Genomic DNA, 15,963 nt, shown 5'->3' on the forward strand with positions numbered 1-15,963 from the left:
GTTCTTGAATTGTTCTTTCTACTTGTTTCAACCCTGACTTTAGATATTGTTCCTTGAATAAAAATAGAAGTGGCTTAAAGAATTGCAGGAAACTGTTTAAGAAAATTGTGTGATGACTATGTGCCATGACCGTCAATGGTTGGCTTGGGCCAAACTGAGAATAAACATGAAGAAAGGAACGTGTAGCCACACAAGTTGAACGAATACATTTTAAATGTATCAAAAGGAAGCCAACTTTTGGGAAGAAAAATGACTTTCAACACATTGAAGATAAGTAGATATTACTGTGGTTCAACTGGGCTTCTCCTATTGGAATCATTTCTATGTCTTGCCTCCTCAGGTTTGTTCCAATCTATCGAGGGCCAAGCCACACTTACAAGGTGCAGAGATTGACGGAGTCCACATGTTACAGCTTCCGAATTCAGGCAGTCAGCGAGGCTGGGGAAGGACCCTTCTCCATGGTCCATGTGTTCAACACAACCAAATTAGTCCCTCCTGCACTCAAAGGTAGGTCATTTTGGTTACAGGACTGAGGAACCTGGAGCTCATTGCACTTAAGAATGAAAACGATGAGCCAATGGAGGCCGTTAAAATTCTGAAACAGAAACGGAAATTGCCGGAGAAACTCAGCAGGTCCTGCACCGTCTGTGGAGAGACGATCAGGGTTAATATTTTGAGGCCTGTGTGACTTCTTCTACAGTTCTCAAGAAGGGTCACTGGATCCAGAACATTAACTGCTTTCTGTCCATCGATGATGCCAGACCTGCTGAGTTTCTCCAGCAATGTCTGTTTTGGTTTCCGAATTTTGCAGCATTCTTTATGCTAAAATTCTGAGAGAGGCTCAGTAGAGTGTGACCAAGTGTCCCTACATTTTGGAAACAGGGCGATCTGAAACTAGACTGCATCAACATAAGCTGGTGACCAGTAAACCCAGGAAAGAACTGAGGCAAAACCTCTTTATTCAGAGAGCAGTTAAAATATAAACTTCATTACTGCAGGGTTTAGTGGAAGGAATTGGTAATGCATTTAAGGGTACGCCAGAAAAGCATGTGGGGGAGGAAGGAACAGAAGGATAGGCTGATAGGGTGAGATGAATTATGGTGAAAGCAGGCTCATGAGCAACATTTACAGTAAGGACCTGTTTGTTTGCTCTATCCATTTGTACCTGGCTTGTGAACATAGGAATTGAGAGACATGAAGAAGACTGAAGCTCACCTAGAATTTGGAAAGTCAAAGTGAGGCCGATTTGATTGATAGTGTCAGAATTTCAGAAGGGATTGGTAGAGCAGAGAGAGGGGAGTTTTCTTGTCCACTGGTGAGGCTAGTTGACTGGGCGACACGGTGGCTCAGTGGTCAGCACTGCTGCCTCCCAGCGACAGGGACACAGGTTCAATTCCACCCTTGCATGACTGTCTGTGTGGAGTTTGCATATTCTCATCATGTCTGCATGGGGTTTCTCCAGGTGCTCCGGTTTCCTCCCACAGTCCAAAGATGGGCAAGTTAGATGGATTGGCCATGCTAAATGTAGGGTTACACAGGGTGCATCTGGGTGGGATTGTCTTCAGAGGGTCAGTGTGGACTTGATGGACCAAATGACCTATTGCCATTCTATTGGGTTTCTGTGTTGAGGCCAGTCTAGGACAAGGGCATGTAATCTTTGAGTCGGAGGTCCTTGAAAAGAAAAGCTGAGAAAATATAATTCTTCATGCAAAGTGTGGAGTTCTGAGACACTCTCAAAGCAGTAATTCAGGGGATCAGTATTTTTCCATCTGACTGATGGACATGGATATGGATCCAAGTGAGGGGTGGAGTTGCAGGTTGGGTAGAATCTCAGAATATTGAAACAGGCATGAGGGGCTGAATGGCCTCCTACTTCCTATAGAATCCTGACAGTGTGGAAATAGGCCCCTCAGCCTAACAAGTCCACACTGAGCCTAGCATCCCACCTAGACTCATCCCTCTAATCTATGCATCTTAGAACACTAAAGGAAATTCAGCATGGCTAACTCACCTACCCTGCATGTCTTTGAACATAGGGAGAAAACCAGAGCAAACCCACGGAGACACAGGGAGAATGTGTAAACTCCACAAGACTGTTGCCTGAGGGTGGAATTGAACCCAGGTCCTAGGTGCTGTGAGGCAGCAGTGCTAATCACTGAGCCACCCCTGTTCCCTCCTAGCTTGTTTTCTCCCATGCTGTTGTCCTCCTGTAACAACCTATTGCTTCTCTAAGTACCTCCAATGACTTGCGTAAACTTGCGATATGCTTTCCTAATTTATATTGGCAGTTGGGGCTAATTTCATTTTTGAAATATTCATGCATTATCTAAAATTTAATCAGCAAAATAATCTGAGAAGAAAACTACTTAGCAGTTTTTTATTGCAGTGGAAGAATTCTGGAATGACAAAGGACAATAGAGGAGGAGAATTTTAATTAACCAGTGATAAGGAATCTTCAGCGACAGTTAGTACAATGTAGTCTTTTGGATGAGTTTAACCTGGGCTGCTCATGAGCTGTTTTCTGGTGAGGCAATGCTGCGCAGTGAACTGGACACTGACCCTGCATTCTCATTTTAGGTCTCCATAAAAATGTGTTTGAAATCAATAAAATGAGGTGAGTGCTGGGTTCTTGTGGGAGTGGTATATTTACAGGAATGAAACAGAGGTGAGTGCACATGACCTTCCCGTTCTGTTTCATTCGCAATATTTGCGCATCTTAACGGGACCTCGGACTTCTCTGTGATTGGCTACAGAGAGGTAGCTGGGCAGGAATTCCACTACCAGCTGTCAACAGTGAGCTCACACTTCACTGGCAGCACAAGGAATATCAATACGTCGGCAATGTGTGTCTGCCTCTGCAGGGACCTAAAACTGTGCATCTGTTATTGTGCAGACTCGGGACTGTGTACCTGGCACTGCGCGGACCTGGGACTGTGTACCTGGCACTGCGCGGACCTGGGACTGTGTGCCTGTCACCACGCAGACTCGGGACTGTGTACCTGTCACTGCACAGACTCGGGACTGTGTTCCTGTCACTGCGCAGACTTGAGACTGTGTTCCTGTCACCATGCAGACTCAGGACTGTGTTCCTGTCACAGTGCAGACTCGGGACTGTATACCTGCCACCGCGCAGACTCAGGACTGTCTTCCTGTCACAGTGCAGACTTGAGACTGTGTTCCTGTCACCATGCAGACTCGGAACTGTGTTCCTGTCACCATGCAGACTCGGGACTGTGTTCCTGTCACCATGCAGACTCAGGACTGTGCTCCTGTCTCCATGCAGACCTGGGACTGTGTTCCTGTCACCGTGCAGACTCGGGACTGTGATCTTGTCACAGTGCAGACTCGGGACCGTGTACCTGTCACTGCACAGACTCAGGACTGTGTTCCTGTCACAGTGCAGATTTGAGACTGTGTGCCTGTCACAGTGCACACTCAGGACTGTGTTCCTGTCACCATACAGACTCGGGACTGTGCCCCTGTCATCGTGCAGACCTGGGACTGTGTTCCTGTCACCGCGCAGACTTGAGACTGTGTGCCTGTCACCGTGCAGACGCGGGACTGTGTTCCTGTCACCGTGCAGACGCGGGACTGTGTTCCTGTCACCGTGCAGACGCGGGACTGTGTACCTGTCACTGCGCAGACTCGGGACTGTGTACCTGTCACCGCGCAGACTCGGGACTGTGTACCTGTCACCGCGCAGACTCGGGACTGTGTACCTGTCGCCGCGCAGACTCGGGACTGTGTTCCTGTCACAGTGCAGACTCGGGACTGTCTACCTGTCACCGTGCAGACTCGGGACTGTGCTCCTGTCACTGCGCAGACTCGGGACTGTGTTCTTGTCACCGCGCAGACTCGGGACTGTGTTCCTGTCACCGCGCAGACTCGGGACTGTGTTCCTGTCACCGTGCAGACTCGGGACTGTGTTTCTGTCCCCGTGCAGACTCAGGACTGTGTTCCTGTCACTGTGCAGACCCGGGACTGTGTGCCTGTCAGGAGCACAGTCCCGAGCCTGCATGGTGACAGGAACACAATCCTGAGTCTGCACTGTGACAGGCAGACAGTCTCAAGTCTGCGCGGTGACAGGAACACAGTCCCGAGTTTGCACTGTGACAGGAACACAGTCCCGAGTCTGCGCGGTGACAGTCCCGAGTCTGTGCGGTGTGTGCCTGTCACCACACAGACTCGGGACTGTGTACCTGTCACCGCGCAAACTCAGGACTGTGTATTCACTGTGCAAACCCGGGACTGTGTTCCTGTCACCAGGGTAAAAGCTGTTCTTGAACCTATTGGTGCTTTTGTTCAAGTTTCTGTATGTTGTGCCTGACTGACAGAGGTTAGAAGAATGTATTACCGGAGTGGGAGGTGTTTTTGATGATGTTGGCACCTTTTCATGGCATTTAGTACCATGGAGACTCAGAACTATGTCTCTGTCACCATGGAGACTTACGACTGTTTATCTAAAGTGGTGTTAGGTCTTTACTTTGACAGGAACCTGTTCTAAGTTGCAGTCCACAGCACCCATTCGGATAAGTAGACGTATCAAGTTGCTGAGACTTCTACCAAAGTGTACTTCCTCCTGGCCAGGGGAGGGTGGAAATGTTCCCTCTGTCAGCCAGGGTTGGCTTAGTTCTCTGCTTCGAATTGATCAAGGCCCGCATTTGAACAGACTGTACCTTGTCAAAACCTGATGGTTGCCATTGGCTCCCTGAGCACACAGCATTCAGGGTTATATTACTGGGTGACATTTGCCCACACCACGTTGTTCCCAATCTAAGACCAATTGTGCACCACTTTACAAATTTCCAAAAACGTTCATTGTAACAACAGTGTCCCGGCAGCATCACGTGCGCCAGAGTGATCCCTGCCCATTTTCTGAAATGCATGGTTCCAGGAGGTGCACCTCTTGCCTCTGGGGTCAGAACATTGAGTTAAATTCCCACTGTGGAGAGCTCACTGTGTAACCCACGCTCGCGCACTTAATGCAGTGCTGAAAGAGTACAACAATGATGGTGGTACTGCCTTTTCAGTGCGCAGCCTGACTCAGGCCCCAGCTCCCTCTCAGGTGGGTGTGGAAGGGTGAGTATTTTAAAGAAGAACAAGAGATGCTATTCCTGGAGACCTGGGCTCTGATGTTTATGTCGTGGCAGGAAAACTGACACCTCACATGTTAGATCCAAACCCTGGCTGTAAAATGACGACAGTGGTTTTGGAAATGAAGCAACTTCATCCATAGAGGAATGAAAGCTCTGACACAAACCACTGATTAACTTGCCAAAATCCATGATAAGTGTGAAAAAGTAGGGGTGAAGAAAACACAAGATATATACGTTCAAAGATAATGGGAACTGCAGATGCTGGAGAATTCCAAGATAATAAAATGTGAGGCTGGATGAACACAGCAGGCCAAGCAGCATCTCAGGAGCACAAAAGCTGACGTTTCGGGCCTAGACCCTTCATCAGAGAGGGTCGAGGCCCGAAACGTCAGCTTTTGTGCTCCTGAGATGCTGCTTGGCCTGCTGTGTTCATCCAGCCTCACATATATACGTTCAAAATCTGTTGAAGGGCATTGCTTCTCCCAGCATGTTACGACTTTCATTCAATGAGCTCACAGACGTTTGGGTAACTCCACTGGTAGATAATGGGTCTATTTATTCCACTGCAATTATTGTTTTATCCAGTATGAGGTAATTTTTTTTCTTTAAATGTTGCTTTTGAAATGCATATTTAATTGAATTTTAAAATCAAACATGTTAATCAGTTCCCCATAGCTTCCAAGTTGAATTTTGAAATGTTATTCACTGAATTTTTCCTGATTTTGTATCTTGATTGTTCACTGAATCATCAGAAGTATGTTTTACAGAGGAAACAGTTGATAACTGATGCTTCAATAATATAATCAGTTGAAGACTGAGCAGATCTACAAATGGGTAGCTGTGTCTTCATTGTTAGTCTATGTCAAGCCAAACTGATTTTCATAAAGCTTTCAGCAGACACCTAGATATGGATCATAAGCTGCAGCACAAATACACAGCCTTTGTGTTCTTGTTTCTTTCAGCTCCACGGGCCACTCAGCTGGAAGGAACCGCATGTGAGGTCACGTGGGAAGGACTTCCACCAATGAGAGGCGATCCAATGAGTTACATTCTCCAGGTCACACTGGGCAGGGAGTTAGACTACAAACAGGTAAGGGTGAGGGGTAGGTGGGTACTGACTGGCAGGGAGACGACATTTCTGAAGTGTCTGGCACCACCAACCATAAATGCTTAAGTGAGATTGATGTTTGGAATGGGAGTGCCTTGCCTCGGGATCAGGAGATGCCATTTGCACAACATCCCCTGAGCTGAACTGAAGCTTAATTGAAGGTTTTTGGTGTCCCTGATGCCCAATGTGAAGGGTCCTCCTCTTTGTCCATTGAGAAGGTGTTCTCCCTTCACCAATGAGAATGGAGTTCTCTTGGTGCCCACTGAGAAGAGGGTTCTCTTGGTGTCGACTGAGGATGGTACAGTCTTGGTGACAGTTAAGAAGGAGGCTCCCTTAGTGCCCAGTGAAAAGAGAGTTCTTCATTCAGAAGAGGGTTCTCTTGGTGCCCACTGAGAATGGGACTCTCTTGATGCCCATTGAGAATGGGACTGTCTTGGTGACAATTAAGAAGGAGGCTGTCTTGGTCCCCAGTGAAAAGAGGATTCTTCATTGAGAACAGGGTTCTCTTGGTACCCATTGAGAACAGGGTTGTCTTGGTGCCCATTGAGAAAAGGATTTTTCTTGGTGCCCGTTGAGAATGAGGTTCTCTTGGTACCTATCAAGAAGAGAGATCCCCTGATGCTCACAGCGAAGGCATGTCCCTGGAACCTTCCAAATAATTTGTATCAACTTTGTGAACCATTGAAATTGTTCCTTCTGTTATTCCAATCAGGGTAATCATTGGAACAAAAGACTTAAGAAGTAATTCTAAATTTTAAATTATCTCCATTGTCCTGCTGATAACTGTGTTATGCTAGCTTTATTCCCTGTGAAAACCTCACACAACATGATGTGTCCATCACCATCTTGAAATTATCCACAAGTAATTGGAATGAGTTCTCACACAAAAAGCTGAGGGTATTGACTGCGCACTCTCCGTTTTCAATACTGTGTTGGATAAATCTTTTGTTCTGTAAGATCATCAAGGGATGATGTTGAAAAGTAGGTGAATGAGGTTGATTTACAGACCAGACATGATCGAATTGAATTTTGGAGCAGGCTCATGGGCTGAATGGCCTCCCTCCTCGTCCCAGTGCTCAGACTGTCCAGAGAATAAATAAACAATGAGAGTGCTCATTAACCTGAGATTCTATGCTATGATGTGTAGGCCTCATTCATCAGACAAGTTCTCAGCTTGTAGCTCCTTTACAGCGATGAAGGCTAAAGGAAGACTTAACAGAAACAATAATAATGGGTCATGTTTTCTGGCTCCCAACTGTAATTACGAAGAGTTTTGATGCAGTAAATTTGGAGGAACATCTGTAAACAGGCAGGAGGGTCAATAATCAGAGGTGTCAGAAAAAATGTTGTCAACTGAGCAAAAGTAAAGTTGTCATCATTGTACCAGACCATAGGGCTGCTCTCTTATCAGACAGAGGCAACTGGTGGTTGGGTAACCTCAGGGTCACCACACCTCAGTCAGTGGGGAGAGTCTGAGAAGGCAACACCAGTGTAATAGCCTCAGCTGGTGTGGCAATTGACCCCGAATATTGGCATCACTCAGCATTGTAAACCATCCATTCAGACGAGTGAGCTAACCAACCCCTTGAACACTGCAGCTAGAAATGTGTCCAATGTCTTAACCTGTCCTAATCGTTTCATGGGGTGATCCTGAGTTCAGCAAAGTGGGCAGTTTGCAGGTTTGATTCACTGATGACCAAGCTAGCAGTGCGATGGCAACACGGTTGGGCCAAAGCTAAGGTGGAGAAAGTGCCAAATTGAGATGCCTTTGTTTGCCAAATACCCTCACATACACACCCTATAAACTTTCACAAGGTGAATTTGCGAGGCATTTGAGGTACCCGCACTGCTATTTAGAAGATTTGGGGATGATTTGAACAAGGCGTTTTAAGGTGTTTACAGAATTCAGTGGAGTTGATGCAGAGAAACTATTTCCCCTAATGACAATCTGTAACTCTCTCCAATCACATCAGCTGTGAGCATATTGAATGATGCAATCAGCTCAAGGGGCTGAATGGCCCACTCCTGTCCCTACCTCGTATGTTTCGAAAAGGCTTTCGAGTCTGGGGATTAATTGGGGCTTCCAAGGTCTTTATTCAGGAAGGAATCAAGTGTAATCGAGCAGAGGCAGGTTAATGGATATGAAGAAACATTTCTTCAGTTAAAATCTAACGTAATCAGAAAACTAGCTGATGGACCTGAATGGCCTCTTGTTTCTATTTCCATTTATGGAGAGGAGAGGAGAAATAAGGGTTAAATCAGTTCCTTTTGCACAGAATGCAGGAACAATAAATCAAATTGGGAAATCAAGAGATCATTTGCAGAGTGTCTTAAATTCCCTAGTGTGCAGTGTTGGTGATTGAAAGGTGTGTATCAGCTTGCAGTGGCTCACAAAAATTTATGGTGTCCCTTGACTACAAACTGAGCCCGTTGCTATGGTGATAGTATCTACATGAGGCCTTCACCAGCGTCATAGCCTCTCCAGTAGTAAACAATGATTAGGAGCCAGGAAGCTGCTCAAAGTTGTTGACGAATGTTTTCTAGACTTTGTGGTTGTTATTTTAAAATTAGAAGATGTTTGTTTGCCTGTTCCTCGATGTAGTGACCTGGGAAGAGGAAGGGGAATTAAAACACAAAACATTCAACATCATAAAGCAGTAGCTCAGGGAATCCAAGAGACAATGCTATCTATGCTTGCTAGTGTTAATAGTCTTGCTCTTATTAAAGTTATCTTTTCTATTCATAATCTACTCTCTTACTTCTCTTGCCTATGCCTGTCACATCAACACCCTTCCGCAATCTCACTGACACACACTGGCTACCTCAGGCAAAGGGTTGCGATAAAAGCAGCATTTTCAGCATGGCAACCAGTAACTGGTGTTGTGCTGCAGGAATCTGTGCTGAGGCCACATTTTTTTTACAGTTTTTATTAATAACATGAATAAGGAAAATGAATTTACTGCAGCCAAGTTTGGAGATACGACAAAAAGAGGTGACAAGGCAAGTGGTGAGGTCGACACAGAGTGTACAGAGGGATATGGACCAATTAAACATGTGGGCAAAAAACCTGGCAAGTGGACTGCAATGTGGGAAAATGTGAGGTTATATTCTTTGGCAGGAAGAATGCGGATAAATATTATTTAAATGGAGAAAGGCTACAGGAAGCCGCAGAACCAAAAACCTTTGAGAGTCACTGTGCAAACATCATGAGATAGAATTCAAGTTCAGCTGACAATAGAGAAGGCAAATGGAATGTGGGCCTTTATTTCAAAGAATGGAGTACAAATGAAGGGAAATCTGGCTAAGACTATTGAAGGCACGAGTTAGATGACATATGGAACACAATGAACTGGTTTTCATCGTTTACCTAAAGAAAGATATACTGGCTTTGGAGGCAGTCCACAGAAAGTTCACAAGATCGATCCTGTGATAATGGGAACTGCAGATGCTGGAGAATCCAAGATAATAAAGTGTGAAGCTGGATGAATACAGCAGGCCAAGCAGCATCTCAGAAGCACAAAAGCTGAGGTTTCGGGCCTAGACCATTCATCAGAGAAGGGGATGGGGTGAGGGTTCTGGAATAAATAGGAAGAGAGGGGGAGGCGGACCGAAGATGGAGAGAAAAGAAGATGGGTGGAGAGGAGAGTATAGGTGGGGAGGTAGGGAGGGGATAGGTCAGTCCAGGGAAGACGGACAGGTCAAGGAGGTGGGATGAGGTTAGTAGGTAGGAGATGGAGGTGCGGCTTGGGGTGGGAGGAAGGGATGGGTGAGAAGAAGAACAGGTTAGGGAGGCAGAGACAGGCTGGGCTGGTTGTGTGATGCAGTGGGGGGAGGGGACGAACTGGGCTGGTTTTGGGATGCGGTGGGGGAAGGGGGGATTCTGAAGCTGGTGAAGTCCACATTGATACCATTGGACTGCAGGGTTTCCAAGCGGAATATGATTTGCTGTTCCTGCAACCTACGGGTGGCATCATTGTGGCACTGCATTAGGCCCATGATGGACATGTCGTCTAAAGAATGGGAGGGGGAGTTGAAATGGTTCACGACTGGGAGGTGCAGTTGTTTATTGCAAACCGAGCAGAGGTGTTCAGCAAAGCGGTCCCCAAGCCTCCGCTTGGTTTCCCCAATGTCGAGGAAGCCACACCGGTACAATGGATACAGTATACCACATTGGCAGATGTGCAGGTGAACCTCTGCTTAATATGGAAAGTCATCCTGGGACCTGGGATAGGGGTGAGGGAGGAGGTGTGGGGGCAAGTGTAGCACTTCCTGCGGTTGCAGGGGAAGGTGCCGGGTGTGGTGGGGTTGGAGGGCAGTGTGGAGCGAACAAGGGAGTCATGGAGAGAGTGGACTCTCCAGAAAGCAGACAAGGGTGGGGATGGAAAAATGTCTTTGATGGTGGGGTCGGATTGTAGATGGCAGAAGTGTCGGAGGATGATGCGTTGTATCCGTTGAAATGGACATCAGTTACAAGCTGGTTGCCTGAGATGGAGACCATCCCCTATTCCCAATTCCTCCGCCTCCGCCGCATCTGCTCCCATGATGAGGCATTCCACTCCCGCACATCCCAGATGTCCAAGTTCTTCAAGGACTGCAACTTTCCCCCCACAGTGGTCGAGAACGCCCTTGACCGCGTCTCCCGCATTTCCCGCAACACATCCCTCACACCCCGCCCCCGCCACAACCACCCAAAGAGGATCCCCCTCGTTCTCACACACCACCCCACCAACCTCTGGATACAACGCATCATCCTCCGACACTTCCGCCATCTACAATCTGACCCCACCACCCAAGACATTTTCCATCCCCACCCTTGTCTGCTTTCCGGAGAGACCACTTTCTCCATGACTCCCTTGTTCGCTCCACACTGCCCTCCAACCCCACCACACCCAGCATCTTCCCCTGCAACCGCAGGAAGTGCTACACTTGCCCCCACACCTCCTCCCTCACCCCTATCCCAGGCCGCAAGATGACTTTCCATATTAAGCAGAGGTTCACCTGCACATCTGCCAATGTGATATACTGTATCCATTGTACCTGATGGCTTCCTCTACATTGGGGAAACCAAGCGGAGGCTTGGGGACGGCTTTGCAGAACACCTCCGCTCGGTTCGCAATAAACAACTGCACCTGCCAGTCGCGAACCATTTCAACTCGCCCCTCCCATTCTTTAGACGACATGTCATGGGCCTCCTGCAGTGCCACAATGATGCCACCTGAAGGTTGCAGGAACAGCAACTCATATTCCACTTGGGAACCCTGCAGCCGAGTGGTATCAATGTGGACTTCACCAGCTTCAGAATCCCCCCTTCCCCCACCGCATCCCAAAACCAGCCCAGTTCGTCCCCTCCCCCCACTGCATCACACAACCAGCCCAGCTCTTACCCTTCCCCCACTGCATCCCAAAACCAGCCCAGCCTGCCTCTGCCTCCCTAACCTGTTCTTCGTCTCACCCATCCCTTCCTCCCACCCCAAGCCGTACCTCCATTTCCTACCTACCACCTCATCCCACCTCCTTGACCTGTCCATCTTCCCTGGATGACCTATCCCCTCCCTACCTCCCCACCTATACTCTTCTCTCCACCCATCTTCTTTTCTCTCCATCTTCGGTCCGCCTCCCCCTCTCTCCCTATTTATTCCAGAACCCTCACCCCATCCCCCTCTCCGATGAAGGGTCTAGGCCCGAAACGTCAGCTTTTGTGCTCCTGAGATGCTGCTTGGCCTGCTGTGTTCATCCAGCTTCACACTTTATTATCTATGATTGATCCTGTGTTTGGAGTCACTGTCTTATGAGGAGAGTTTGAGTAGGTTGGGCTTGTATTCATTGGAATCTAGAAGAATAAAAGATGACCTTATTAAAACAGACAAGATGCTTAGGACAAGGTAAATGCAGTGAGTTTGTTTCCCCTTGTGGGAGAGTCCAGGAACAGAGACCAAGCTGTTACACATTTAAGACAGGAGTGAAGAGGTATTTCTTCTTTTCAAGAGGAATGCATCTGTGGAATTCTCTACTGCAGAGATCTGTTGAGGCTGTGTCATTAAATGTATCCAAGGCTGAGATACATTAATCACTAATTGATTCAACAATGGTCATGGGGCAAAGGTAGGAAAATGGAGCTGAGGATTCACAGATCACTCATGACCTCAGTGAATGATGGAACAGACTTGATTAGCTGAATAGCCAATGTCTACTCTTTCATTTTATGGTGTTATGGTGTTCAAATCCCTGGGACAAACATCGTTTAAAATTGGGTTGGCAACTCTGGTTGAGTGTATTCTTAGGGCTTTTGTGGCATGACGTCTCGATAACAGTCCCTCGCCCTGATTCACTCTGGCCACCAGCCTCCCATCAGGATACAGGTCACATGCCTTCCTACAGACAATTGGAAATTAAAAGGTCCATTGTCACCCAATTTGGTGAATTGTAGCTGTCTGTCCAACACCTGCTTTTTTTTCCCCCAAGTTCAAAATTTTCACAACGTATTACTTGGAAATAGTAGCTCCCACCCATGGAGATACAGGAGTGATCTAAAGCTAGTTATTGTGGAGATGTGAGGACAGTTTTGGTTTTACGGTTCATTCTCTGACAATAATTTAGATAACCTTCCACCCCGCAATGTTGGATTAAATCCCAGGATCAGTATTGATCATAGTGAAAGGTGGAGTATCTTGATGGGATAAATGGCCTCTTATTTCTTGTGTCTTAAATCAAATTTACTGAACTAATAGTTAAGTGTTTGTAAATTAATGTGAGATCCTTGCCCAAAGCTATGGGGCTCGGGTATTTTTATATTATATTTTGAATTGATGGCAGTGTTTTCAAGCAGGCTCATTCATCAAAATAATGCGTTTAAATGTGGTGTGCGTCAATTCGTTACAGTAATGCATTTCAAAGTGTCATCAACCACTGCACAGATCTATGAACAATCTTAAGCCAACACTTTTCAAAGCTGGTTTGGAAAGTAGCGTTGTAACAAGAAATCTCATGGCACCTGCAACAACAGAGCTTGCTACAGACATTCAGACCTGTGGTATTACTAGACAGAATATTAATTAATAAGCTATGGGGTAAAGGTAGGTGTGTGAGCCAGGGATCAGTGCAGAATGCATCTCCACACTCGATTGTGATAGGTTATTTACACATAGCCGCATGGAAACTAACGTCAACATTAGGACATTTGGTATAAAATATGAACATTGCCAGAAGTTAGTGACTGGGCAGACAGGCGGCAAATCCTGAAAGATCTCACTCTACATTTTAGACTGTGTCCCAGTAAGTAGAGAAATTTCTATTTATTCCATTAGTTGCTTGAAAATTCCAATCAACTTACCCTATTAACCTTCCAAATTGCTCATAATACATCCCTTGTTTTTGTCATCTCTTTTTGTCACTTAACATGCTCTATTTCTGTTAATTGAGATGATGCAGCGAGGGAATATATAAATAAGTGTTTATTTGCCAGTTATGATCCCCACCCCAGCTATCAGAGCTCCTTAGGCATCATCTTCCAAACTCATAACCAGTGTTGTCTAGATGGACGAAGGCAGCAGATACATGGAACACCACCACTTGCAAGTTCCCTCCAAGCCATGCACCATCTTGACTTGGAAATATATAACTGTTCCTTCAGTGCCACTGGTTCAAAATTCATCCCCAGCAGCACTGTGGGTGTCCCTGTACCACATGACTGCAGTAGTTCAAGAAGGTAGGTCACTACCTCCTTTTAAAGGGCAACCAGTGATGGGCAATAAACCCTGGCCTAGCCATGTTTTATTCATTCACGGGATGAGGGTGTCACTGGGAGGCAGCGTTTATTGTCCATCCCTAACTGCCAAGAGACCAATTAAGGGTCAACCACATTGATGTGGGTCTGGAGTTACATATAGGCCAGACCGGCTGAGGATGGCAGATTTCCTTCCCTAAAGGACATTGGTGAACCAGATGGGTTTTTCCAACAATTGACAATGGATTGATGGTCATCATTAGATTTTTAATGCCACTTATTTTGTTGAATTCAAATTCCACCATCTGCCGTGGTGGGATTCAAACCCAGGTCCCCAGAACATGATCTGGGTCTCTGGATTAACAGTCCAGCGATAATACCATTAGGCACCCTTGATATTTGGCTGTCCTTGATATCTAAATCCCCTGATTTGTTCTAATTACACGCACGTCCCTGTATTGTGATATAGGGTATGTCTCACAACTCTTGTCATTGACTGTGCCCTTCTGCCGTAGCAATGGGTACCTGTGTCTGTGTGAGATCTATTGTTCCTAAGTCGCAGGCACAACTTCAAAGTGATTATATATCAATCATTAGGAAGATTTAGTCTCAAAGAGCTGAGGTCTTTGTGCCATATTGTCTCTGTGTGAGCAGAACTCCTACCACGAGCTCTGTAACATCAGCGCCTTTACTACTTCCAGACTCAAAGTTCCACCATTCCCCAGGCCCTGTGCCAGCGTCCTCGTTCCAAACAGCTATTGTTGAAATATTGAATGGTTCATTTCACATTCTTTTGGCTTTAAATGGGTGGATTTGTTAAAATAATGGAGAGAGGAAGCCAGTACGACCTGACTGAGATTTTTCATCTGATACCACCCTTTCGTCTCAACACAGCAGACTGCTGTCTGCTGTCCTACCCACTACCTTCTCAAGAGCAACTAGAGATGTGCGGTAACTACCTTCAAATGATGCCAACATGCCAGTAAAGAAACCTCACAAACACTGAAGTGCTTATTGGACTGATCAGGTCTTTTCCCCAGGTTAGGAGAGTCTAAAACTGGAGGGCATAGGGTTAGGGTAACAGCGGACAGATTTGAAAGGGACCAAAGGGGAAACCTTTTCACGCAGAGGATGGTGTACATATGGAATAAGCTGCCAGAGGAAGTGGTGGAAGCTGGTACAATTTGAACATTAAAGAGGCATCTGTGTGTATACATGAATAGGAAGAGTTTGAAGGGATATGAGCCAAATGTTGGCAAGTAGGATTAGATTTGTTTAGGATATCCAGTCAGCATAGATGAGTTGGACCAAAGGGTCTGTTTCCATGCTGTACATCTCTATGACTCTATGTCCTTTTCCTGTCATGAAGCTCGCTTATTCAGAGTAAGTAAAGCAAACTGTTGAATATGGAAGTGTATGCCATGTTGCGCAGCAAGATTTTACTGCAGCAGTTATAGAAAGAGTGAGTTCAGCGTGTAGCGTTGAAAAGTAATTATACCTTGATGATATCCTGTATTAATCACAAAATCCCAGTGACTGAGGGAAAGGAGAGAGAGGGGGGTGGAGGGTTGAGGAGAGAGAGAGAGAGAGAGAGAGAAGAGATGGGGGAGGGATAGAGAAATCCTAGTGTCTCTACAATGAATTCTTCTGTCCTTTGCGTCATTGGCAATTTCCAGCTGAGAATTGAATTGACAAGAAACATTTTGTGAAATAGTGTGTGAGCTTTGGTTTGACTCTACGGCTCAGCCTCCTGTTATTGTCCATTCTGCGCATTCTTGCTTTGTCTCTGTTGTTAGAGTATTGTTGGATTAAGTAACCATTTCACATCCTGTACTCTGTGTCATAACACTGTCGCGTCATGTTTCTGTCAAACCAGTAAATAATAATTAACACAAATTTACCAGAGAGCAAGAAAGCAGTTAATTTGGGGATTGTTTCAGAGGTATAGGGAAAGAACATGGCAGTAGGTTTAGTTTGGGAATTGATACAGGGCTATCGGGAATATAGGGGCATTAAGGTTGATACAGGGGCACCTG

At 46.2% G+C, this 15,963-nt stretch overlaps 1 protein-coding gene across 2 annotated transcripts in view; it reads left to right on the forward strand.

The window, feature by feature from the left end:
- The window catches only part of fndc3ba (fibronectin type III domain containing 3Ba), a 348,395-nt gene that overhangs the window by 318,848 nt on the left and 13,584 nt on the right, over nucleotides 1-15,963 (forward strand). For both annotated transcript variants that reach the window (XM_048542804.2, XM_048542805.2), the window contains 2 exons: nucleotides 341-507; nucleotides 6,059-6,186. In XM_048542804.2, the coding sequence (XP_048398761.1) occupies nucleotides 341-507; nucleotides 6,059-6,186 (295 nt within the window). The remainder of the gene's footprint in view (nucleotides 1-340; nucleotides 508-6,058; nucleotides 6,187-15,963) is intronic.

Source organism: Stegostoma tigrinum, chromosome 14 (genome assembly GCF_030684315.1).
Source record: "Stegostoma tigrinum isolate sSteTig4 chromosome 14, sSteTig4.hap1, whole genome shotgun sequence".
Lineage (NCBI taxonomy): Eukaryota > Metazoa > Chordata > Chondrichthyes > Orectolobiformes > Stegostomatidae > Stegostoma > Stegostoma tigrinum.